The sequence below is a fragment of the Bombus impatiens genome, unplaced genomic scaffold (assembly GCF_000188095.3).
Source record: "Bombus impatiens unplaced genomic scaffold, BIMP_2.2 scf_2222, whole genome shotgun sequence".
NCBI classification, from domain to species: Eukaryota; Metazoa; Arthropoda; class Insecta; order Hymenoptera; family Apidae; genus Bombus; species Bombus impatiens.
The window spans coordinates 1005320-1023788 of NT_178641.1; the positions used below are offsets into that span (position 1 = coordinate 1005320).

Below are 18469 nucleotides of genomic sequence, written 5' to 3' on the forward strand. Positions count from 1 at the left end.
TTGCGACTTTATCGCAAACGATAGACGCGTCCAACGAGCCAGATTACCATCTTTCTTGCAAAACTTGAAAAGTTTTTGCCTTTATGACGCTTCACAAGAAACGACGATTCAGAGGATTGCGCAGGGCGATGGTTGTGTGAACTGTGACGGCGGAGGTCTATGACGAAGGTATACAAAAATTGAAAAATAACGGCATATATACCAAAGTCGCAAATAAAGAGAACTTTTCAAGATGCGTTCGCATCGTTGTTGCTTGGAAACTGGCATCGCATTTTGGATGATGTTCGTGGAACGTAGAATTCTCTAACGAACCGTGCGTGCGATCGGATGCGTCTGTAAATATTACAAATAAGATAGGAGGTTCAACAGGTCGCACGGTAAAATTTTATTACGTTTCTGCGGATCTTATTATTCGGTAATGACTTTCGCGCGATGGGTCCAATTTAAGTGGAGAACGTCCAGCGTTTTGTTTTTTCCCTTGAAGGTCAGACTTTTCAGGAACGAGATGAAACTGCCGTAGTATTCTAATGCAAATGAAAACTCTGCAACGTTCAGCTAAGCGAAAGAAGGGAGGAAAAAGAAAGATGGAAGAAGGGAAGCGGAGAAAGAGAGAGAAACGGGGAGGGAAAAATTAATGTCGTTAACCCTCTGCGTCCTCCGCGGCATTAAAAGTACTCAAGCGATGGTCTTTCGCGCGATTCCCTAGCCCCTTTTAATACGCGAACCCGCGAAATTTCTCTACTACAAACGACGGTTTCCGTTTCTGTTTTCAAAAAAGACGATTTAATATTACTACCTGAACGAACTTACCGAAAGTCAGCTTCCCATACGGACGATAGAGTTTCTCTGCTATTTACTAGACATTTTATATAGCAAACGCATTTAACGCGATCGTTGTATAAGTATCGGAACGTGTTAAAACACGTAAATTCTCCCTTTCAGTTGAAACGTCGTAACTAACGTTTTTCTCGTTTTTTGAGATACGTTGAAATTCGTTTGGTATATTTCGTTTCGTCACATTCGTTGATACGTTCGTAAAAATGAAATCCGAGAGTTGTAAAAATTCCGTAGCATCGAGGGACAGAGATTTGTAATTGGAGGGAGAATCGATCGAAAAAGTTGCCAGCGACGGCATAGCTTTTCGCGTTAACTGGAATTTGGTGGCAGATGCCGATGGAAGACAGCTGCGAAAGCTGCAGGGATCTGCCTTGTTAATAATCCCATAGATCGTGTCATTTGTCACCTCGTTCGCCTTGTTAAAATCGCTGGTAATTATTTCGAATATAGTATTCAGGGCGGATAATAGTCGTAGAGCTACTGTAACTACGATGGTTCTTCCTTTTCCAATTACTTTGATCCGCGATTAATGTAGCCATTTACTTTAGAAAATGGAAAATAAACGAGAGTTTGATTTTCAACAATAAACGAATTAAATTATTTTCTTGGAAGAAAAAGTGAATATAAGAACGTAAACGTGAGGTTTTCGATCATATTTTTCGCTTTATATTCAAGACGCGACGTCCAAAGGAATTTCGAATGATATCGAGCATGTCTCGTTATTTGTTGTTATTTCAACAACTTCTTTCGACATATTATACATTTTTTACATTTATGCTGTAACATCTTACATCTCGCACATACGAGAACTTTAGTATCTTTTCTTGGTCTACTGCTTCTGTCGAACTCGATCGAAAATTTGTTGCCACGGTTAACATCGTTAATGGTAATAAAATTGATGTAATCGCGACACCTGTTGTTGCCATAAACGAGTCATCGTTACGCGTTCTTCCATAATCGCCAAAGGTCGTCGTTTCAACTCTCGGATTTTCTTTCTTCTTACCTCGATCGCCGAGCCTTTCTAACCAGTATCGTTGTACCAGTCGTAAAGTTTCGCGAAACGTACAACGACGAAAATCCGTACCAAATATTCTCTGTCAATTTACAACAAATAAGTATATGAAATAGGCGCTGCCGTCGTGTTAGTGGTTTCGCTAAGAAACGGATCATAACGCGCAGATTTGCCTCGTCTTCTGGCTGAACTTGACCGAGTTTCACTGTTCACCGGGTAACGGGGCAAGGTATGTAAAGTGGACAGCATTCATCCTTGAACATTGAATCAGCATGTAACATGATTAGGTCATTAACGCCCTAACCAAGTTAGCATAGTGCGAGGGACTTCGCTCGCCACCGTTACCCCGACCGTACGTTCGTATGTTCGTTCATAAAGCCGATACCGTGAAACAACCAAGACGAACGCAGACTTCTACATCGAGACTGTAACCTCGTGTCAATCGTTCTCTCGATTCGCACCCGGTTCCTTAGCCATCGATGGTTACGACGTACATTATCGAAAATATTCCGATAGTTTTCTCCTTTTTCACGGGACATAATTTGCCAGAAAGTTAGGAATAAAAAGGTTTTATTTCGTTGTCTATGGTCGCGACAGCTACGCAAAGAAATATTACGACACGATAAAGTTGATTTTTACGAGAGCTAAGATGCAATAACAAAATTGGTATTTTTATTAACTGGGATTTATGGGACTATCGTTTCGTTGTTGGAGCAAGTCTTTGTCTTCGAACGGTTCAATTTCCGGAAATGAATTTCGATAGGTCGACTAAATGAAAACTAATTTAATTGATTTTTCGAATTTCAGGCGCGGAAGGAGCTTTTAAAAAGTTAAAACCCGACCCTTGTGCTTCGAGTCCTCACATCGGCCATACACCTACCACCGCCAGTTGTCCAACACCCGCTCGACGACGGCACAGGACCACTTTTACGCAGGTTTGCTCTTAACTTTGCATTAACTTGACGTTCACGCGCATAAGAGAAAAACGTATGAATTTTCGAAGCTTCCAATCTTTTCTCACGTACAAAAGTTCTTAATTAATTACCGTTGCTATCGCGTGCGTACGAAGCGCCGTTTCCTCAACTAAGATATTTACCTGTGCGCACTTTCTTCAACATATCGATATATTTTTTAATCAAAGTAATTTCCAGTATCATGCCACGTATCATTTCGATGATCGTTCAGTTGGTTGTTCCAAATACCCGAATAGACAGACGCATGATTATTTTAAAATAACGTCTAAAATAAAATCGGAGATATTTTCAAATAATATTAAATATTTAAAAATTATTTGTTAAAGTCGTTTGAGAAATAATTAATTTTTAAAGCGGCGTTAGTATTACACGCGATATTTTACACACAGAAAATCTAATTAATTCGTTTGAAATTAAATAATTTATTTGTCACATTACGGAATAAATTATTCCCTATTTACTACTATGTTTGTTTGTTATTTGATTTTGATCGTGATAATAGATTTAGCAGTAATATTAAAATAAATTTGACAAAATTTTAGTTCAGATCCGAGCCAAATCGGATGACATATCGTTTAAACACGTAATCATTTTCGAAATATTTTCTCGAAACAATGCCCAGGCCTGATACGATTTTCTACTTAAGGTTTCCCCTAATTGAAAAGAATCGATTCGTTCGTTGCATCGTTTTTCGCGACTGTCTGCACCCATTGTTACGATTCTCGGTAGCTGGATTATTTACGGATAAACTCGTTACACATATTTCGATAACGAAATTTCGATTACCTCGATCCCCGAGATCTTTCGTGTAGCGTTCAAATTTCCTGCCGGTAGTTCAGATCGGCTTCACTACGGCCTTCCAATTGTTTCGCAGGAGCAGCTGGCAGAATTGGAATCGGCATTCGCAAAATCTCATTATCCAGACATATACTGCAGAGAGGAATTGGCGAGGTCCACGAAATTGAACGAGGCTAGAATTCAGGTGAGTATCGTAGCTTTGTAACGAAGAAGAAACAGAAAACATAAGAAACTGCTCGATTCACTTTCTCCTAAGCGTCGAATTTTTCGAACGATTGATCTGAAATTGGAAAAAGATCAGCCTTGTGAAATCGACTCGAATATTTTGTAGCGTTTTTGTAAAAACCAATGAGCTACTAGCGTAAAATCATTTTCACAGCTAATTCCCACGAACGCCTACAATTGCCATTTCGAGAATTTATTTTATCGATAGAAATTAACAAAAGAAAAAAAGAAAAAAAAAATGGAAACTCGAAGGTTAATCAAGCGAATTGCATCTTCTAGCGACGCACGTTTCTTTCGAAAATTTGTTCCTCGATAATAAAATTCGACGATGTATCCCACGAAATTTTCTCCCCATTTAGCTTCCGATGGTCTTCGAACAAATTCGACGTGCTGTTTCTCGCGAAACGTTACATATATTCGTATATATATTTTCTGTGCGTCCATCTTTTTGGCCATGAGTCACGCAATAATCGAATCAAAGACGCATGTAGGGTGGCAAAATGAAATTACGCGCGCAAATGTCGATCCAAGATACCCTCGAGTCTTTCGGGGGGTTGCAGAGTCAATCAGTGGAAACGGAGGCGTTTCGGACAAACTTTCTGATATCCACTGTAAAATAGGGAAATAGCAGATACGGGATTATCGATATCGACGAAAGTTAGGTTCGTTGCTTATTCCAGACTAGGGTAAATTTTGTTTGAAACGAAGATGAGAAAAAGACGACTCGAAACGACCAACTTTTCCAGTGTTTTGATATTTTTATCTTAGAGATAACACGGAGCAAGCACCTCTATTCCGAATACTAAATGGATAGAGAAAAAAAGGATCGGAGATTGATGCGATGTCAACGAAATTTCGAAATATTTAGCGCATAATACAGCTTGAAATTTATTTTTCTCGAAAGCGAAGCATCGTATGGAAAAATTGTATTATACATTTTTTACTTGTTTTCAAACGTTAGTTAGTTCAAACTGCTCGAAATTAGCCAGATCGAAGTATACTTTGTGAAATCTTCAAAGTCGATTTTTTCGAAAACACAGCCTGGGGTGAAAAAACGTTATACCAAATCCTTTTCTTATTTTTTCGCCCTCTTTGTTCTAGAATCATTTATTGACTGTTTGTACCGCGACTATTCCTCAGCTCTGCGCTTCTCGTATCGCAGTTAACATATCCAAGTGTGATCAACGATTTTTTGAAAATATCGAGAAAGTAACGCAGAAAATATGTTTCAGTTTATAGTTGAGTTATTCGGAGCACCGTGCTTTCGCGTGACACTGTATTTCGTAATGCAGTGACCGAAATTTCCATAAAGCCACTTTTTGGTAAAATTGTATAATTATTTCGTTCTAACGAGCTTCGTAACCATTTTGGGGTAACCAGGAAAGAAACGTACATATACATGGATCGTAGCGATAGGAGTAACGTTGATTTAAAAAACACGTAGAAATATAATTGAACAGAAAACAAAAATGCGAGATTTCTATAGAGCCACGCGCTTTTTCGATAAATAAAATAAAAACCGACGATAATTTCTTCGCTGTATCCATATTAATAGTTCGTACAATCGCCATTTTTTTCAAATTACATCAAAAATGCAACTCGGTGTTGACAAAATCGGATTTTCTAACGTTTCTTTACCGATAGACGTCTACGGTTCGTTTACCACCTTTGATAATTCACTAATGCGATTATATCGCCCGCTATTGATACAACAACTTTTCTCCCAAATTTTCCCCGAAGATTTTCTATGGGATTCAAATCCGGGGAACAAGCTGGCCATGTTAAAATCTTTTTGATTCACCCACTGTTTCGTGCGAAGCATTGTCGCGCTGATAAATGAAACTGTTATCTGCGATTCTTTCTGCCAACGATACTGTAAACCACATCTCTCTACATATACGTTCTTTTTTCTAGTTCTCTCGAAATGCCATCGTACACGAACTTTTCACTGGAACAAAACTATTATAAGATTTCACCAAAAAAGAACAAATATATCGACACTATGGAAATAGTGGATATATAAAATATCAGCCGACGTATCCACGCGAACGTATTTAATCGCTTAATCGAGGAACGCCAACGATCTACGTTTAATCGACAAGTTGCGAAAGAAGGAAGGATAAACATTCGATACGAGCGAATGCGTTAGCTGGAAGATGAAACGCGACAGATTCGAGGGTAGTAGTGCGGTTTTTGACAACGTTAAAGAATGGACAGGATGGAGAGGACTCTGGCGACTGTATCTGGGCAAAGGATTCGCGTTAGCTGGTGCAGAGCCGCCGCTGGCCCCTCCGAATCCTGCAGCGGTACATATTAAAACAGTCGCCAGTGCGTTTCGCTCTTTTGATATATAATGCAGGACGGTGTTGTTTGAGTTAAAAGCCCAGGAACCGCGGTGACTTAACCCTGTTAAACTGCGATGCCAAGTAAAACGCGGTTTGCTTTGCTTTTACTCGTTGGTTATAATCCATGCACAAAGTGTCCACCAGGCAGGAAGTGGCTTCACCAATGCGGCGGAGACTTTCGAACGCGTTCATTTGCCGGCCTCAAATGTAAAAGTATCCAAGCCGGTCTTCAAACGACGTTTCTAGTCATTAACTTTTGAAACATCGATGCACCGACCGTTTCCACTAATTTCTTCGTTCGATGTTTTTTTCAATCGCTCGCAGCTTTTCCAGCGTCCCTTCGCGACGGTTAACGTCGAACAGATCGTAAATAGGGACGACGGATGGAAAAACACGATGAGCAAATCGTCGATGCTTTCGGATTCGACGGATTATCCTCGTTTTTTTAACTGCGTTATACCAAGTATCATCTTTTTTATCTTTTTTGTTTTGTTTTTTTTTTCTTCTTCAGATATCGAATGGCGTTAAAAACAGAAAAGTTAAAGTCTCTGTTTGATTTGTTAATCGCGTTCGTGTTCGTGAACGTAGGAATTAGTATAAACGTCCACACAGTCTACCTATCGCGCTCTGTACGTTATCGTTTCTATCTGATATTTTCAGCGAAAACGACCGACAAGGTTGCTCCTAAATTTAATCCTCTTTTCCGTTTAAACGCGTTACTGCAAATTTATAGATAACATTCACGATTCATCGATCGTTCCTTCGCGAATATTATACGTAGGTATTTTTAGGAACAGATAGAACACGATAAACCATTATACGCTATTTCTTTCGGGATTAAGGAAAATAAGAGCATAAAGTTAAATGGTAGAAATTACAACTTTACAGTGGAGTTTCAACTTGGATTAAAAGTTCGCTAATCGAATTTCACAGTCGAATGAAAGTACACGTTACGTTCTGTACGTATATCTAGCGACGAATTTCTCGTCTATAGCGTCTACGATATTTTAAATTGCTGCGAATACCGTTCGAGCGTACATTAGAACCGACTAGACCATCGGTTTCGAACACTCCGAAGACATGTCCGAAATTACTCGTCGTCCTGTGGCTCGATCGAGAAGGGACGGTAAAAACGTAGGAAGAATATCTCCAGCCAAACGAATAACAATGAAACAAATAAACGAGTTTCAGGTTGGTCGAATTAATTCGAACGAGCCTTTGTTCTACCGTGCTGTTAAACCATTGAAAAAGGAGAAGGTTGCGCGCTTCGTTAAACAATTGGGAAAAGAAGTTGAAAATTATCAGGGAACGCGCGTTTCTATTTCATTGAAATATTCGATGCTACGGAATTCTTTGAAGGCTGCCGTGGTAGCTACGGCATTTTGTATTTTGGAAGATGGCGACACGCGAACAGGGTGCTCTTGGATGAAAGAGAAATAGGTAGGGAACGGCGGTGGCAAAGTTGAGATGAGTTGGGAAGGAAGGGTGGTTGGGTGGCGCTGTACCGGAGGCTGCCATTATATCTGAGCCGCCATTTTAAATTGAATTTTCTCCACCCTAGATAGATCTGAAACGTCTCGGCCTTGCCGAGGTTCTTCCTTCGTTGCGAGACGAGGAGTAAGAAGATGAGGAAAAGTAGAGGGAAACCGTACGAAGGGTACCAAACCCCCTATGGCTCGGCTCCCTATCTTTCTCTTCTCTTCTTTTCTCTTTTCTTCCCTCCTCTGCTCTTCTCTTCTCTTCTCTTCTCTTGTCTTGTCTTTTCAACCCCTGTTTCGCGATGGATACTCTCCACGTCTTCGCTATTCTGTCCAAATGCTAACGGCAGAATTTTGCCTAACGAGGAACGAGGCGAAACACGCGAGAACGTAGAAAGCTGATTGCAATTTAATCGAAATTTTCATACTGGCGAAAGAAAATCAGCTGGACCTTTTATACGTGGTATCTACTTTGGACGATGAATTCGCGTATTTATGTTTATATAAGTAGACTAGGGATATTTATGGAAATGCGCGTTATCGTGGAAATAATTAAAAGAGACTAGGGACTGCGCCGAGATTTCTGTCACGTGTTATACGTTACGACGAGTACATCTTATTTTAGATATTTTATACACGCGTTACGAGCATTTTATGCACTTTCGCGCGATTAATCCTCTTATTTTTCATAGGAGAGCGATTTTAAGATGCGATACCTGGTCGACCAATCGCGCGTTACCAAGAAACTGTCTTTTTATTGATAATGGTAATACGGTATAATGATAACGGTTAAGAAAAAGGATAGCATCGTGGTAAGAGAATAATTCTCGAATCACCGCACAAGAAATCCCATTACCTCGAGGAAAAAGAAAGGTGAATCCGAGACCCAATATTAAGTTAGCTAAGTTTTCATTCGACCTTTTTACTTCGATTCGACTTCCGATCGAAGCCTACCTAGTGGGCGTTTTACGAGAAAATTGACTTCCTATCTGAGAGGAAATAAGAAAAACTGACGAGCGAAATAAAAAATTATCAACGTACATTCCTCGTTTTATCATCGGACGGAATATACTTTTTTAGATCGCTGCACTCCGAATGTAACTCGCGTTTACATTTATTACTTTACGGTTTCTTGTCAAACTTTTCACGGCTCGCGAAATATTCTCCCTTTCTCTCTGCAACAATGATTTCTACATCTCCCGTGTTTTAAGATACTTTTATATTTGTAAAAACGCTTCGAATGTTCCTGTTGAAAAAAAATCTCAATCTCGACAAATATACAGAACAAAGTAAACTTCTCGTTCTAATATCTAACGAATAAGACAAATCTCTATCGTCGCTTTTTTAGTCCAGAAGCGTGCAGAAAAGTATATCGCAAACAACCGCGATCTACTTATCGAGACGCGTCGTAGTTTCGACACGATCCAACGAAGAAATGTAAAAATCGGTAGATGGAAGACACGCAGCCTACGATCGACGAACGTTCGTTCGACAAAGTGTAGGGTGTACGCGTGTTCTGGTACGAGGGAAGAAAAGTGGGCGATGAGGCAAGAAGAAAGTAGTAGTAGGTATATTTTCTTGCAGAGAGTAATCCATTATCTCGGGATCCATTTTCTGTCTCTATACGTGGGTTAGCTATCAGAGTACGGAGTGTATTCTCTTAGGTATACAGAAGGATAGTTTTCTTGGTCGTGGTTCTCAAAGTAGCAGACATTTTGAGCTGTTCTCTACCCTTGAGGGAGAGAGAACTGCACTTTCGCTATCCCATCTTCTGGCGCTATCTTTCTCTACGGCAGAACATAGCTGGGCGGAGAAAGGGAGGATTGGAGAGCACGGTTATTGAATTACCAACTCTTAGCTTTCCAGTTCTTGTAGGGTACGCGCCTTAAGGGACGCGCGCAAGTATGTTCGCAAAAAGCTCTTTCAGAGGAGTTGTAAATAAAAGGAGCGATCCGCGTTTACGAGACCTAGTCGCTTAAACGCATCCCTATATTTATCTATGGATAAACATACACGAATTACCTTTTTTTCAACCGATTTATTCGATGCATTTCACGGACCAGCTTTCGGCGATAAGTCGAATGGTTTTCAGGGGATACATAATCCGGTGTAATTAGATTTTTCGTCGATGCTTACGTGGACATTGTACAAAGTTCGTGATACGTTTGTTTAAATCGTATAATTCGTACTTCGTATAATTTTGAACGCATCGATCGATGCAATTCGTTGTTTCTTGTATAAACGCGTTGTTCGCGTTGGAAAACGATTGATTCGTTAGATATTTTGATCGTGATACAATTTATCACGTAAGAGACTCGATTAAAAGATACCTGCGAAGGTATTAAAGAAGCAGGAGTAAGATAATCCAGTTTCGCGCTTTTAGCATTTCGAATTACCTCTTCCTTTCGATTAAACCAATATTTTTACAAATATGACGCGAGAAATAACAACGGGGACGATCGACCGGGTTTCGTTATCGATCGTTTTCTTTTTTTTTTTTTTTCAAGATATTCATAAACGCTTTTCGGCGATACGTTTGATAAATACATCCTGCAGTATTAATAACGTTTAGAGCCACCATTTTTATGGATTCGAGGCCTGTTCTATTCGCAAGCACGTATTAACGTGCGTGTGTGTGTGTGTGTGTGTGTGTGCAAAAGTGAAATGTCGTTATATTTGCCGGGTAATATAATTTGCAGCGATGCATACTCGAATACTTTGAACTTTGACTTTTAGATCAGAGCTCTATCATAGAGTAGTACATCGCCATAATCAAAAATAAAGGCCTTAAAAAGGAATAAACGAATCGCAGTACTTTTTGACGCGCGGTATTCTCGAACAGAATGCTTCGAAAATCTACGTTTCGATAGAATATTTCGATAGAAGGTATCGCATCAGAAACGTATACAGTACGAACAAAACTATCGGCACGGATTCTGTAAAATTCTGCATTTTCCAAAAAAAAAAAATGCTATTCTTTGTTTCATCTTCTCGTAGGATATATAACATTTATGGCTTGGAAATATACATATGCGTATCGTCTACGAATGTATAAACGTACATCGCGCAAAGTCCTATTAAAGATTGATAGAACACGAAACCGATAGAAGACTCGCAGTAACAAGAAAGTCAAATTTGTTATTCTGGAAATTCGTATATATTTCGTGCGTATAAATGTATGAGCCGAAACGAGATATTTAAAACTACGATAAACCAACTCTGCAATCGATAAAGTCACATCATCGACCGGCAGACTATTATTTGAATAGTACACGATCGTAGTTGGTCAAAATCGTGTACATCGTTATAGATGGAACGCAAAGTAAAATTATTCCTTGTTACGGCATTATTATTTTTAACGAAAGTTTCTCTTCCTTCCGTCGACAACTACGACAACTTCGATGCGAAACTAATGACTCAGGGTGACACGTAAATTCAAATTATTTGGGATGCAAGTATCTTTTGTGCAAGTGCAAATCGGCTCATGTGCCATGAATTCAAATGCGGGTCGCAATTGGTTATGCGTGGTGCTTCGCTTGTTCCGTGATTTCCGTATGTGCAGTTTAAAATGATGTAGGTATAGCCAGATATACACGTACGTATACACGCGCGTCCCTTTTTGAAATTATCGATACAATCTCTTTGCCTAACAGCCGATACATCGTGTTCCAGATTTAATTCACAAAAGAATTTATATCGATCCAATGCACGATGGTAATGACATTTTACGAATAGTTCGTCGACTGTCTTTTTAATAATAAGAGGAGAAAGAAAAAGATGTCGATACCGGAGCAGCGACGGTTTCTCGGTTTAATTTTTCCATCGCTACGTCCGACGTCTCGTTTCGAACAGTCGTGTTTTATTTCTTATTTTGTACACGTAAAAATGCAATCAACGCAGTATGGAAAAGTATATATAAAAATATCAGGCTCGCGTTTCAGCGTAATTTTCGTAGTACGATGCTGTTTGTTTCGTTTAACGATCGATGAAGTACTTCGAGTGAAAATTGGACTCCGTAAACTCTCGCACGGCTAAATGACCATCGTATTCGACTTCTTTCGTTCGGCTCCCATTCGTCGTAAATTCCCTCGTTCTGACAACTATAATTTTCCTTCTTCCTTATCTCTACGAACAGTACTCTCGATTCACACCCACAACGATACAAAATCCACGATATTCAAATTGCCCAACGGTTTTTCACCGGGCAATTCTTTCCCTTCCATTCTATCGTCGTACGTTCTCGCGTATCTTCCGCAGCCCCTTTGACCCACCTCTTACGGACACCGGAACATCATCGGCGCGGATGTTTCGCGAGCTACGCTTCGAAAACTACGTATCGTACTTCCATCGAGAAAGAGAAAGAGAGAGAGGGGGAGAGAAAAAAAAGAAAAAGACAAGAAATACGCGAAGAGAGAAACGGACCAAAAAGAGACGCGATACGGGCAGCAGCAAATCAGAAGGAAATAGAGAAAAATAACGGAAGAAAAAAGATACGGAACAAGTAGAGAAAACCAGGCTTGATCGAGCCACCCTCGTGTGTCACTCGTTTCGCCGTGCGATAGCGTGCAAGAACGAGAGAGAAACCGAGAATGAGAGACTATGCCTGTGTGTGTGTATGCGTGCGTGTGTACGTGTGTACGTGTGTGTGTGTGTGTGTCTACGTGCGTGTATACGAGTGTGTACGAGGGAGACAGTGAGAAGAGGAGGAGAGACGGTGCACAGTAGAAATGTCGATAAAACATGTTGGCCAATGAGGAAGCTTGGAGTGACGTCACAGTCGTGGCATTGGCCAATCAGGAGGCACTGGTAACATCACCACGAGGGTGGAAACAAGTCAACCCCAACCAGGGGAGAGGCTTTTCTCTTTCTGGGGGTTGCTTGGAAAAGGGTCGGTTGGCAGGGAATCGCGAGAACCCGGAAGAAGAGAAGAGAGGGGAAACGAAGAAGGAGACCATAGGGTGGAAGGGGGAGGGGGTGGTAGGGGGGTTGTAGGCGTGATGGAGGGTTGAGAGAGCGATAGAGGGTTCGAGGGTGGCGGTTGGAGGTTCGGGGATTCGGTGTGCATGCCGGGGAGTCGCTGGTGGCGGTTCAGGCAACCCCCAATATGGGTTTACTAATCCCGCGAAACAATGGAAATTGCCCGATGCAAAATGGCGATAGATAAACTACTCTACCTCGGGGAGAGTCCGAGAAAAGCGGGAATAGCTCAGCGACCGACGATGGAGAAGAGAAATGCTCCCCGTCCCCGCCGCCCCTTCGTTTACAGTCTGATTAACGCGTTCTCGTAGATTCGATTCGAGAACGCGAGTTCGAACGTACATATTTTCGAAACTTCGAGTCGGCTCGTCTAACGAGCTCGTTCGCCTCTCGCTGTTGCACTTTTCGCGAATATCAGAAAAGCGTTATTGTTACAATACTTTACGTTTCACTTAGGTCTCCGGAGAATTTTCCTAAATTCTATCGCATTTTCTTCGCACCGGTAGGTCTGGTTTCAAAATAGAAGAGCGAAGTATCGGAAGCAAGAGAAGCAACTTCAGAAGGCCCTGACTCCGATTCCTGCTTGCCAAGGTGCCATGATGAGGAATATTTATCCAGGTGCCAGCAGAGGTTATCAACCGTATCCTCATCCTCACAATAGCATAAATGGAATAAACCGCTACCCTCAGGCAAGTCATTCGTCTCTAAAATATTCTTTTACCCGTAGTTTCTTTTCAGATCTCTCGCAACGATCGATGGTTTTGTCTTCTTACATGTTGTACAACGTGTTGCAGGCTTTTTTCCGCAAAACAGTGCCATAAAATATCCTACGATTAAAAACAAGAAATCACGAAGATCGACAGAGCACGGACGCTCTGTTAAAAGATTAGAACAAAATTATTATGCTGACATTGGTTTGCGAAAAGGAACTTGAGACACCCTTCGTACAGATCATCCATCGAAATCCTTCGTTACCGTTGACAATTTTCTCAAAATAGTTTCACGTAGGTTCGCGTACGCCGAAAACCGAGATACTAGGTATCGATACGTACGTGATAAAATATGAGTAACGTTTCAAGGCGTGTAAATCCATTGTCGCGTTTCAGTCGCCGTATAATTCATTATATTTTTATCGTATTTACGTATACCAAAAAAAAAAAAAAAGGAAAAACGAAAATCGTTAACGCTGACAATGGATGCGTCACGCCTACCAAGCAACGTATCGTATCCCTACGAATGAATTCGATGCGTTTCTCGTTAATGATTTTAACCGAGGTATTAAATTGAAGTGCACCTGAGCGTGCGTCCGGCGCATCGCTATCGGTCGATGTAGCTAAATTGCATTTCGACTGATTAGTTGGGTCGGACGGATTACCGAATGCCTACCGGTTTAATTAAGCCAATAATTCGTCGAGCGTATCGGTTTGCCGATAAAAAAGCTTCGAGATCCTCTTAATCGATCTTCGAAGTCATGTTTGACGTACCGCTATAAAATTTACCGATACTTGCTCCGATCTTTTTTCGTCCGTTATCCTTTCCAGCTGTAATTCCTCTTCTCTATATTAATCCAAACTACCATTCCACAATAACAAGTTTCCACTATTTCATGTCTCGTATGTTGATTTAAACTACGATCTTTTGAACAACGAAGTCTGATTTTATTTATTTCGAAGAGGAATCGATAAATCCTCTGTAAACGATACGACGAGATTATACTGTCGTATTTTTCTTGTCTAACGAGTAGTTAATTTATATATGAATTTATGTTTACATGTAGATGAGTACGACGTCCTATCCAAGTATGACACAACCGTTTTCTATGTCACATTCAGCGTCGAATATGTCTGCAGTTACTGGTATGAGACAAGATGCGATGGGTGAGTTCACGCGATCTTCAACTATGCACTATTCGAATAATAGCCTGTTAATCGATTTACGATTTCATTAACTCGCGAGTTAATTTATAATTAGGAATATTTTGCTTCGTAGCTTGAGCGAACCGGCGTTATATCCAAACATTGCACGTTCCACCCAAAATACGAACAACGATCGTTGTAGAATTAATTCGTACAATCAGAAAATATATTTGTCGGCATTTGGTTTAATTCGAAATTTGATTTGCCGTCGTAACATTACCATCGATGCTATAGATTTATCGCTGTTACGTGTCCAATTACAAAGCGTAGAATTTGCAGAAATATAAAAGAGGGAAACGCTAAAAGATATTAGAATCGATTCGATTCTATAGAAACGAAAAGATCTGCTTGTTTTCCTTTTTTCTTTTCGTAATTATCATAGGCGTTGGTCTAAAGTTATTAAATGACTTGGTAAAACGTTGGACCGGAAATGACAGGAATCGGACATCCGTACAAACGTTCGTTCGTTCGTTCAGTCCAAGACGTTCTCTCTATTTCCGCTCGAATGCCGTCTTACATCATTTCCGGCGCAAGATGGAATATCGCTTTAAAATCGAATCAAGACTATTCGCGAATTGGCTGTCTATGCCGGTGTTCGTGTTCGAGTTTTCGCCCGGTATAGAGCGTAGGTCTTCGACGAATATCTCTGGCTCTTATAACGATTTAACGTCTTAATGCGATAACAAATCGGCCGATTAACGATTACGACGAACCTCCTGGAAAAGTCATTAAATCGATTCACCGGATTGCTTTCTTAAGAGAAAAGAAATTTACTTTCGTTCGTCGAGCTGTTTCCGATGGGAAAGGGTAGATGGATATCTCATTGTCAGTCTTCCTTTTTCGCGTTAAATCGAATGGGTATTTAACTTATTATAACTGATCAATAAATTCTTCGTATTAAAAAGATAATATTCCGCGTATATCGTTATCTTACGTTCGCGACGATTATTATCGCAACGATTATTGCCATTGGTGACATATAAAAACTATGAAAAGAAAAAGAAGGCGATTTCCCATTTCTTGTAAGCAAACGATTTTATCGTTCAATCTCGTTATCGATCAACTCCGTGTTTCGACGAAGATTACCTTTTTGTTTTGGTTTCGGGGCTAAAGATAAGAATCCTGTGGGATGGATCGATTTATCTACTGATTTATTACTTCGTTTCAGGCATGTCAGCCGAGGACGAGTGGTACAACAAGAGTATTTCCGCTCTAAGAATGAATACGGCTCATCATCCCAACCTCGCTGCGCCAATGTTGCAATATCAAACATAATTGTAAACATTATATGAGTGGATCAGACGAAATCGTTACGATATATATATATTTGACTGCATATCTTCATTCAGGCAACTTAGCACCGCTAAAACGTGTTGTCAAGAGGAGACGAGATTATTTCTCGACGCTATGAAGTACATTTAAGAGAACAGTGAAACGAAATCAAATTAACGCGAATCTCGTGACATTTTGCACAAAAAGAGACGAAAAGTCGAATTTACGATAGACACGAAACAATATCGTGTTGAACGGTTTAAACATCTTACCATGATTATTCGTTCATTAATGTTATGATAGAAAATCAGCTCTGACTATTGCGTTTCAGTTAACGAGATATGATTTCTAACATTTCGTCGTAACGTTAATGATATTTCGACAAAAGTAACTTTGTTAATATCATTTGGTATTATTGGTAAAAGAAAGTAAGAAATATTATTCGTGTGCGGTGTTATGCATACACACGGATGATATGTATAATTTCATTAAACACACATATTCGCGCATAACATTATAATTATTAGTGAAAATGATTATGTATGTACACAATTTTCTATTATTCTGTACAAAGCGTGATATACATATTTCGATCGAACTTTCAATTCTTAAATTAAGCGATACATGTCTGTAGGATCGGAAGGATTTCGTTTTTCGTAACGATAGTAGAAATGCATATTGCCGCGTAAAGCAGTTTTGCATTTGAATTTATCCAGATTATTTCTAAAATGCCGATAAAACCGGTTCTTTTGTTGTTCGTTCGTTTTATTTTTATGATATATAGTTTCTTTCCAATGCTGATAAAGGCAAAGTCAGTGACTAAATGAAACAAATTTATATTTCATGTTTTTTTCCTTCTCTATCTTTTTATTCTCCTTTTTTTCTTTTTTGACACAGCACGCGCTACGCATAACTAACAATTAGAGTAATCAATATGCACGCAGAGTGGAACTCGATACGCGCACAATCCACGTAATCTTTTTGTTAGTTTCTTAACAACGATCCAAAACAGTTTCGTTAACAGAGGAGATTGTAAATAAGGAAGAGATACGTATACAGTGTAATCAACAGATATTCTAGCATATGCGATTTTTCAATGTCCTTTTAAAGATATAAGCATACCTAAACTTAGTGGAATATTAGGTATTGATTTGTGTGCTTATGTTGGCCAGAGTTTTAAATAATCAGAATGAGAGACGAGGATAACTGACAATGTCTTGCGTTTGAAATTTGAGAGACGCCAGGGGTCTAAATAAATAATTACGTGAAGTTCTATACACAGTTCCTTTTTTATCTTAAATAATTTTACACCAAATCTTATATATATATATATAGCCATACTTTAAGACTTAATTCGTTAACAATGTTGTAAAATTATTTTACTTATCAGATACAATTGGTTTCAAAATATCAAAAGTAAATCGGTATTTGCTTTTAATCTTAATCGAATTCTTAAAGTATCAAAATAAAATTACTTTATTTCAAAGAAAATACACAATTATGTATCTATCTACATCTACATCTTGTTCACATAATGTAGAAGTTGTATGCTAAATTACAGATAAAATTTTATTGCAAATGTAAATATATCTCTTGGCAGTTTCATATTTAATGCCTTTCTGGCTTGAAATGAATAATTAAATGAAATATCACATTGATTTACTTTCAATTAAAAAATGTTGTATTTCTCTTATCGGACATAATCGACATAAAAGCGTGCAAGATATCTATTTAAACGAAATTTTATTCTATTTGATCGTTATCGAATAGTTGCTATTCTCCCTGGCGTCTTTCAGTGGTGATATTTGGATCTGTCCAATCAACAATCGTCTATATTGGTGTCATTTTTCGATAATTGTCTAATTAATATATTGATCGAGAATGAAGCTGCAGACGACTGCATTGTTTTCGTGTAGTTTTGCTGCAACCTTATTACTAATATCGCTCGCGGTGTTCCACGCGAAATGTTCCTAAAAATTTGTAACATATCACACGAATATACGAACACATTTGCACTTGCATACATACAGAAAGAAACACAACATATATGTGTGTCTATTACGACGACGCATGCATGAGAGCACACATTCACACACACTAACAAGTATGTCAAAGAGAAAAGATTAAAAGTGGAAATGCATACCGGGCGAGCGTAATATAGTTTTAAGCAAGGGTCACGTATTGTACGTATGTGTTGTACATAGCCTAAATAAAAATTACATTTAAAACTAAACGCGCTGTTCTCAAATATTCCACTTAAAATAACCAAATTGAGAAACGTAAAGGAAATATGAGATAAAGAAAGCACAAACAAACTTTAACGAATAGACCGCGGATTTTTATGCATTTATGTTACTTTTGTTGCTTTTTGATCACCGTGGTGTATTTTTTTCAGATGATAATCCCTTATTCCAAATTAAATTCGCTAATCCACAACCAGCTTTCTTCACCTAGATTCCAAAAGCTTCCTCAATTTGCTTGCAGCTCTCTCGTTGACGCTAAAACTTATATCGTCCATCGTTGAATATCCATTTCTTACAAAAGTATGTAAATTGTAAAAAAATTTTTATTCAATTTTACAATTAAATCCTATATGTCAAACGTCAATTATGCTAATGAAGTTAAGTGTAATAAT

The 18469-nt window shown here is 39.1% G+C and overlaps 1 protein-coding gene across 1 annotated transcript in view; it reads left to right on the forward strand.

Moving 5' to 3' along the window:
- Positions 1 to 15837, forward strand: part of LOC100744951 (homeobox protein prophet of Pit-1) — an 18331-nt gene extending 2494 nt beyond the window's left edge. Inside the window, exons 3-7 of the mRNA XM_033324372.1 lie at positions 2657 to 2784; positions 3698 to 3805; positions 13153 to 13335; positions 14424 to 14523; positions 15731 to 15837. Coding sequence (XP_033180263.1) covers positions 2657 to 2784; positions 3698 to 3805; positions 13153 to 13335; positions 14424 to 14523; positions 15731 to 15837 — 626 coding nt within the window. The remainder of the gene's footprint in view (positions 1 to 2656; positions 2785 to 3697; positions 3806 to 13152; positions 13336 to 14423; positions 14524 to 15730) is intronic.
- The last annotated feature ends 2632 nt before the right edge of the window (positions 15838 to 18469 follow it).